At 43.9% G+C, this 8,828-nt stretch overlaps 2 protein-coding genes across 2 annotated transcripts; both read left to right on the forward strand.

Moving 5' to 3' along the window:
* Positions 1-921: 921 nt before the first annotated feature.
* On the forward strand, positions 922-6,279 carry LOC135607436 (uncharacterized). Its single transcript, XM_065099252.1, has 5 exons — positions 922-1,079; positions 1,315-1,368; positions 2,526-2,629; positions 3,717-3,755; positions 5,696-6,279. Exons 1-5 carry the CDS (start codon positions 1,004-1,006, stop codon positions 5,831-5,833), a joined length of 411 nt encoding a protein of 136 aa, XP_064955324.1. The 5' UTR covers positions 922-1,003; the 3' UTR covers positions 5,834-6,279.
* Positions 6,280-7,149: 870 nt separating this feature from the next.
* LOC135607437 (CBS domain-containing protein CBSX5-like) lies at positions 7,150-8,828 on the forward strand. The gene is made up of 2 exons (XM_065099253.1): positions 7,150-7,577; positions 7,663-8,828. Exons 1-2 carry the CDS (start codon positions 7,243-7,245, stop codon positions 8,507-8,509), a joined length of 1,182 nt encoding a protein of 393 aa, XP_064955325.1. The 5' UTR covers positions 7,150-7,242; the 3' UTR covers positions 8,510-8,828.

The following is an 8,828-nucleotide window of genomic DNA, read 5'->3' on the forward strand; positions in this document are numbered from 1 at the left end:
AGCTGCACCAGATGACGCATCACGCCTCTGTTGACTTGATGAGGCACCTGGTCAACATGGACCGAAACGCCTACCAAGGCGCATTAACGCCCTGTTCAGGTTCGATCCCTCACGCCACGCCAACGACAACGTCAGACGCTACCAAAGTACGGTCCTGCTCCCTACGGGCCAGCACATCAGGTAACGGTGATTCTCACTATAAAAACCCTCGCGCTTCGAGGGGGAGGAGGAAAAACGGAGCTAAAGAAACCCCCTACGACTATCCACTGACCTTTGTGCAGGTGCGAAGGCGGAGGTCGTCCACTAAAGGCGCAGGCGGGGAGTCCTCTCCCGGTGAAAACGACAACCCCGTCCCGATCGGGACATCGCAACCGGCCACCTTAGCAGTCTTAAGGAACGCCCCATGAAAATCCCCCACCATTCAGATCTGAACCAAACCGTATCGATCCTGAGGTCACGTCTTAAAGTTATTTAAGCAATCATATTTTTGTGGCATGCCGAATCAGGGTGACGTGTCCGACCTGTATCATTCTAAACATAAGAAAGCTACGTACGATTTTGACCGCTCCACGGTATATAGCATCCGCGCATCAATCACCGAACCCGCTGCGAGGAGACCCGCCGTCTAATGTGGGACCAAAATCTTACGCCAATAGGAGATTTGTATTTCTTAGGCCCTGCCCGGATCAAAGACAGGAGAAATCGAACCTAGAGGATGTGATGCCCTGTCTTGGTCCGAACCCGATATGTGGCCTGCACCTCGAATATCTGATATCTGTCGGCTGCGTGCCCCACATGCTTTTACCAATTGGGAGTTCTTCTTTCTTAAACCCTGAATGAGGAGACACAGGGGAACCGCACGACTAGGAGGGGACGGGATATCTGGATCCGTACCCGATAAAAGGCAGCTCTTCCTCCTCTCCGAGATTATTTCTGGTTCGCTCTTCTATTCCACAGGCGGAGAGAAGAGGCCACGGTTTGCGGCCCGGCCATCGGCGGCGACATGTTCCCCAAAGAATGGGCTCCGCCCTGCGGCAGCTGCTGCACCAAGAAGTACGCCAATCTCGTCCAGATCCCATGTTCGTATCCCCCGCTCTTCTATTCATTTTTCCTTCTCTACTTGGATGATTTTCCGGTACGATGCGCCAAGAAAGGCTTGATATCCTTATAATTTATCATATTTCGAGGAGGATAAGTGTTCTTGCATTCTAATTCGTCGTTTTGATGAAAAGAGACACGATCTTGGCGTCGATGTCTTGTCTTTTTTATTTGGGAGAACGCGGTGGACATCTGAAGTATTATGACTCAATGCAGGGAGAATCTTCTGCAAGAAGGGATGCGATGCCGATGGGGAAACCTGGGAAGAATGTAAGCACGCCCATGTCCTCAGTCCTTGTTCTTAAACGTCTCAATTTTATTAATGGAATTTAGTTCCGTGTGAAATGATTTCGATCTAATTTGTCGTTCATAAGCATTCACAATATGGTCGAAGTTGAATTCCATTAAATTCATTGGACATAATCTTTTATGGAATGAGAATTCTGTATTTTTAGACAATAACCAGCTGAATCACCTGATAGGTAGGATGTTTAATGAGCAAGGCTGTTAATTAGAGTTGTAGTTCATGAAATGTTAGCTAAACGAATAGCTTCTACTTTTCTTTATCTAGTTTGCTTATGCTTTTTCTTCAAGCATAAAGTGTAGCATCGAATTTACTGTAGCTTTTAATTTCTTAGTAATTTCATACAATGATCATATTCATAGACTATGGGATTTACAGAAAACCCTTGTGAAAAGTCACAGGTACAAGGAAATATAAGTTTTGATCTCAATAGGAATCGGGCCTTTCTGTAAGTATTGCTGGGCCAATGAGTCTTTAGGTCATGAACTTTTGCCAGAGAAGTGGGCAGGTTTGTTTAGTTTTATCATGATTGATTCACTTCAACTAAGTTTATATGCAATACCAGGATATGAATCCTTGTCTCACCTGTCATTAGAAAGCGTTTTTTTCGGCATCCTAATTTGAACTGATTTCAGTCATCCATCATGACGTTCCTAGTTAGAGATCTTTGCCGTTCGACATATGGTTGTTTTTTTTCTTAAACATTGAACACCACGGAAGCTCAAGTATACCAGCTTAGAACAAATTATGGGGCATGTTGTCCTCACAAGATTTGATGTGAAAGTTTGGTTTACAGTTGTAACTTTGATAACTAATAACATCAGCTTCCTTCAACTGTTTCTATAGCTCTTCTATATTGATGTGTTACAAATTGCCATTTCTTGCTTGAAATTAATGTCTAAACAACAAGGTTTGTGCAAGCACGTATACTGCTAATTTTGGCCATGTTAAGAAAAATGAAACTGCTGTACTGTGATTTGAGTCTTTTTAGATATTCAATTTCAATAGATAAGTCACATTTATTAACTTAATGTTTGGAATTGATAATTCATTTTTATATCCAAGAGGTATTCATTCCATTTCTCTTGGCTCGTGATTAAGGCAGTTGTCTTTGGATCTTCAGGTCAGGAAGAGTGCAATGAGATATGTTTTAAGGACCCAGTTTTGAAGGATCATGAGTGGAGTTATTACATTGACAGATCTCCAGGACATGACAATTACTCTTTGGTGTGTCTTCGATCTCCAACTTCTGCAGATACGGTTGTAGTTAATTCATGATGAAACTCTCATTGTGATCATATGATTGGCTGAAAATTTTGGTAAAAACAATTTCTTTATATGCTTAATATGACCGTTGCATTTGCATAATTTATCTAATTAAATATTTGACTCTTCTTCTATAGTTTGATACATGGAGAAAACTTTGCTTCTTGTTGGACTAATCACAATTTGGCCTACATTTTGAATCATAGCAAACTGGCTAACTAATTCACATAGAAAACTACACGACAGTTCTAAAGCTTTCTGCTACAAGCATGCTATTAATGAAGAGTTCAGTTTTATCTTCATCTTTTAGCAAAAGCTCACATACCTTGCATGCCACATGGACTAATAGAACTTGCTGACATGAAGGGATAATTGTATGGTGAGTGTAGACAAGATAATATTGTATTTTGCTGCTGGTTTGTCTCTCAGAGAGGATAAACAGCAGTAGGAAAGAAACATATCAAGGTTAGAAAACTGGAGGGATATTACACATTCTTTTGCTAGCTTGTTTCTTATTCTATGAAAGCTTATTAGAAAAACGGTGAAAGAAGAGGAGTGCAAAGGACTTTGGTGATCAAGGAACTATCAATTCATGATCCAATTTTCATACAGGTTCTCCTGTGACTGGTGCTCTGTTTAAGAGTTACAATAAGACCAACTGATGACCCATTTGCCAATGTAGACTGTCTTTGTCTTCTTTAGAAAATGTTTGAAATAATTCTTGAACAGAAACAATATTAGTTAATTTTAAATAATTTAGAATGTTGTACTCATATTCGTTATTCTTTGCCTTTATGACATTGATTTGAGCTCTTGTAAAAAGAATATCCAATCTCCAATTATTGATGTGATGTGAGAATTCAGCAAAATTCAAGCTATGGAATTAATAGTTCCCTTTTTGTCTCTATGTATCATATTTGCTTTCCCTTTCTTGAAGATGAGTGTCTATAGGAGATTGTTTATGCTTTTCAAGGCGCAACATCCTGTAGCACAAATTCTTCCATATCTTATTTTGATCAAGTTCTTATAGGTTTTAAAATTGATGCAGGAATGCTTCCGTGCCTGTATTTCTGGCTGTGGTTTCAGAGTAAGAACCTGAAGAACTTATATACTCTTAATAATTTTCTGGAAAAAAATTCCTTATAATTGTCAAATGAGTTATCTCAACTAAAATAACCTATGCTTTAAGCAACAACTGAAATTGAAAATCATAGTCTGTATCCAAATAAATAATTGAAAAGGTCAAAAAAGTTTGTTCTCTGAGGTAAGGGCAAAATGATGTAAAGAACTTAAACTGAATTGATGACCAAAATATGTCTCCTTTCTTGTTGATAACAAACAATTACAAGTATGTTTAGATATTCACAGGAGATTACTACACTATGAACTATTCTGTGAGGGTTAAAAGACCAAATATAGAAGCATGACACATGATATGTTTTCATGGTCCGATGTGATCGAATGAGAGGTAAATGTTTCATCAACTAAACCCCATTTGCTTTCAATTAAATAAAGGAAAATGGGATTTCAGGAGCTCACCCCCCCAGTGAGCCTCTATGCTCTGACATTGTGGTGGGGAAGTGCATTAGTTGTTTTCAGGTAAGTTCAGTCGGATGTAGGTGGATTAGCCACTTATTAGCTTCCAATCTAGACAACTATTTTCATCCAAATCCTGCTTTAGCAGGAACCTCATGCATTGGACTCATCTGTTTCTTATTAGCCATCTCTTACCACTATCCTATGATTTCTTTTTAGCCTAATGAATTCATGGAGTAATGAAATCATCTTCTGACCATCAAAAAATGGAAAGATATTGTCATACTACAAGAAATGATTTTTGGACTATTACGATATCAATGATTTTCTTCTTTATATCTTTGATGTTCTTATTGAGACAATTGGATTCTTAAGATCTTAGCAGGTACCATTTCTTTTAGTTTTTGATATGTTTATCAAGTCATATTGGCCCGTTGGACGCCCATGAGCTAGACTCGGTAATAGAATGATTTGAGTGAGATCAGGTTCAGGCTATGGCAAGCTTATATGAGTGACGTAGACTCAACCTGACTTATAAGTAGGTTAAGAGTTCTTGACTTCGAGTTGGCACATCTAACTAATGTGTTGGATTGGAGGGTTTAGAAAACTTGTACCTTTTTTTGGAATAACATTCAGTTTAAAGTGACCAAACTTTACCACCAGAAAAAGTAGAAGCTTGAACCGGACCTGACTTGACCGACCCAAGGGATTATGAACTTAACATAAACCTTCCATTAACCCAAGGGGTGATTTTATTTGGTCTGATTTGAGTTCAGACAAGAGTTGATGGCTATATATATATATATATATATATAATACACTCAAACACGACGATGCTTTTCTTTAGAAAAACGCTGACCGATTCAAAGACGCTGATCTCAAAAATGATTTGCTGTATCATGCTCCTTACAATCATCAGGATATGACTGATAAGTAGCTTTCTTGGAAGACATTTACATGCTTGTACTGTGTTCTTAAAAAAATTTCATATATTTGAAGCTATTTTGAGATTGACCTAAAAAAACCATCTTAAAGAGAGAATATTGCTTTGAGTAACTTGTAAAACAATTTTCAACTACTCTTTACATGTGGCATCAAGGATGGGCAGGTTGGGCCTTTACGGTTCTTTTCCATCACCAAGTTTTTCCAAAACTAGCAAGCACAGTGTGAGATCAGCTAATGAACTATATGATATATCTGTAGCTTCATACATGCAGTGCTCTTGAAAAACAGTGTTTTAACAAATATATCCTGATGGCATGTGGAGAATTTTCAAGTTTAATTTTGGCTTAGCTCATAGTACCTGAAAGTGTTGTCTTGTACTTGTTAAAGGATCATGTGTTTGTCTGAAATATATGTTACAGCTGTTGAGGTGCTAAATCTGATAAGTTCATTGGAGTAATAGGGGATGATGGACATTGATTTGCTAACTTGGTCTCGCTTTCTTTTTCTTGCTTAAACTATAGCTGACTTTGTAATTGTTTGACACAGTTTGATATTCCGAAAGAGAGAGTAGAAGAAGTTCGACCAAAGAGGCCACCTAAGCCAACTGCAGTCGAACCTAAACCTGTGTTACCACATGTCGAGCCTAATGCAGCTCCTGACGATTTACCTTCCACATCAGCATAAAATTCACAGTATACAAATATCATACACCAACCAATGGAGGCTTCAAATATCGGTGCAATACAGTCTGTGACCAGTTTCTATCTTACATCCTCATAATGGATTTTTTTTCTATTTGTCACTTTCACGCTAATCAGAGCTCCTACAACATGAAAAAAGATGGATGATGGGATTCTAGACATCAGCTGACAAGGGTTGAGCTCTGTGAACTATATTATTGAGGGCATACTGGGACATTTGTTTTCTTGACTGCCTTTCAGTCTACTTGTATCATGGAGTTAAAAAGGTGGGCTTGTACGAGCTAGTTGCTAACCGAACCTGTGCATCTCTCTCTGGTTGTTCTCACCCATCATTTTGGTGTGTGGATGTTCTTAATCTTTGATACCACCGTGGGTATCTGAATGGGTTTATCATTTACGATATATCATTCATTCAACGCTTTGTCTTGACCATTAGTGTATTGCAGATCATAGATTTGATAGTTCTATCACCTTTCTCTTTTCCATGGTGATATAAGTTTTTTGCAGGTTTCATCCGAACGCAGGCCGAAAGTCCGCTGAATGAGTCCAAAGTTCCGGCAAAGGAACAGACAAAGATGATGGGAGAGGATAGAGTTTACTATCTTCTTCTTTTGCTGTTATCTGCCGAGTAAACGCCTTCAGCAGAAAGAAAGGCCACTACCGGAAGTGGGGAAGCCTCGTGCGGGAGAACCATTCGACGGCGCCAAATCCATATCCTTCGTGTTGATCCTATAACCTCACGTCCAGTTTTAGGATTAAGATAGATCCTTCTAAACCACACCTCAATACCATTGGCGCTTCTTCGCGTCCAAGACACAGAATTCTACAAGGAGTCCACGCATCCTCCCAACATCTCTTTCTTCCCACGTGTGAAAGACGGACGCACGCACGGTGAGGAAGCCTTGGGACGCAAACGTCATCCGTTCCAGAAGGAGAGGGTCGCTCCCGTCACGTGCGTCCACACGCTGAACCCCACCTTCTCATCCATCGACTCGTCGGCGCAAAACAGCGGGCTGACTCTTCTCACTGCCATGTAAATGAAACCTGTGTGCTTACCCTCGCGGTTTATTCTGCCCTTCTTTTTATGTTTGTTGTTTTCTCATCGCATGTGCTTGTTTCTACGTGAAGCCAAAATGTAGTAGAGAAATGAGAAGTAAAAAACATCCCAAATGCAGGCAAAAATGTCATGCATCATTTCATATTATATGCATCATTTCACGACGATCGTCATCTCCACTCCTTTCCAACCGGTTGTCACACCTCCTCCCTCCTCCAGGCTACTCCCGGTCGCCCCGTCTATAAAATGTACCCGACGCCGCCCGTTTCGAACACCCGTGGCTCGTGACTCTTTTCGCTTCCTTTTTTACCACCGCTTGTTCCTGCCACCGTTGCATGACAGTGAACTCCCTGCAGACCCGCGAGGTGTCGGACCTCTGCATCGGTAAGCCGGCGACCAGGCCGCTCTCGCTCTCCGCCACCGTAGGCGACGCCCTCCTCGCCCTCAGGAGCGGCGGCAGCGACGACCGCCTCGTTATCTGCACCGCCGACGGTCCCGCTCCCGAGAGGAAGGCCTGCGCCGGGAACGTGTGCTTGGTCGACGTCCTCTGCTACCTGTGCGCCGAGAAGAACCTCGACGCTCCCATGGCCGCCCTCGGCGCGCCCGCCTCCGCCCTCCTTCCTCCATTGACCGCCGCCTCCCTCGTCCGCCGCGTCGAGCCCAGCTGCAGGTACGCTTCGACCTTAATTACACCATCTCGATCATTGTGTCGTAGAGATTTCTCAGATTTTGTTGCTTCTTTTGGCGACCCGCAGCATTCTGGAAGCACTCGACGCGATTCTTGACGGGGCGCAGAGCCTGGTGGTGCCCATCCGCGCCGCCGCATCGCCGAGGAAGTTCACCTCCGGCTCCACCGCCGAATTATGCTGGCTGACGCGGGAGGATTTCGTCCGTTTCTTCCTCAACTCCATCGCTCTCTTCTCGCCGGTCCCCGCCCTCTCCGTCACCGACCTCGGCCTCGTCCGCCCCGCTGCCCTGGCCGTCCGGCCCCAGGACCCTGCACTCTCCGCCCTCCCCCTCATCCGCGCCGCCCTCGCAGAGCAGACATCCGTCGCCGTCGTCTCCGACGACGGCCGCCTCATCGGCGAAATCTCCCCCTTTACCCTGGCCCACTGCGACGAGCGCGTCGCCCCCGCCCTAGCTGCGCTCTCCGCCGGCGACCTGATGACCTTTGTAGATTGCGTCGGCGCCCCGCGGAAGTCCGCCATGAGGTCCATCAGGGCCCAACTAAGGGCGAAGGGGCTGCTGGGCATGCTCGAGCTCCTCGACGCCGACGTCTCCCCGCCATTCTCGCCGTCGACGTCCTCGTCCGAGTCCGACGATGAATCCTCGCCATCCTCCCCGCCCTTGTCGAACGGGAGGGGAAGGCCGAGGGTGACGAGGTCGGCGTGGAGGTCGGGGAGCTACTCAGCGAGGATGGGGAGGCGGTCGGAGGAGGCGATCGTGTGCCACCCTTGGAGCTCGCTGGTGGCCGTGATGATACAGGCATTGGCGCATCGAGTAAGCTACGTGTGGGTGGTCGATGCCGACGACTACTATCTCGACGGGATCGTCACGTTCTCCGACATCCTTGAGGTCTTCCGGGAACAGCTAGAGCAGTAGCAGTGGCAGGCAGGGACTTGCATTTGATGGCCAGAGAGTAATGCATCTCTTGTGGAATTAACGTATGTGAAAAAGGCTGTCCTTACCCTTTTGATCTCATCTAATGCCGCTGCGCTGTGTACTAATTAATCTTCAAAATGATGCAATGCCGGAGGAGACAGGTGAGGTATCTACGTCGTCGGCGTCGCACTACTCTATCTCGCCTGCCTCCTCCTTCTCCTCACTCATTATCATTTGATTCTTTTTTTTCTCCATCGACATTGATTGATGTAAATGTTTCATCACTATTTACTCTTTCTTTTTCTCGTTTATATTCAAA

The sequence above is a fragment of the Musa acuminata genome, chromosome BXJ2-3 (assembly GCF_036884655.1).
Source record: "Musa acuminata AAA Group cultivar baxijiao chromosome BXJ2-3, Cavendish_Baxijiao_AAA, whole genome shotgun sequence".
Classification (NCBI taxonomy): Eukaryota; Viridiplantae; Streptophyta; class Magnoliopsida; order Zingiberales; family Musaceae; genus Musa; species Musa acuminata.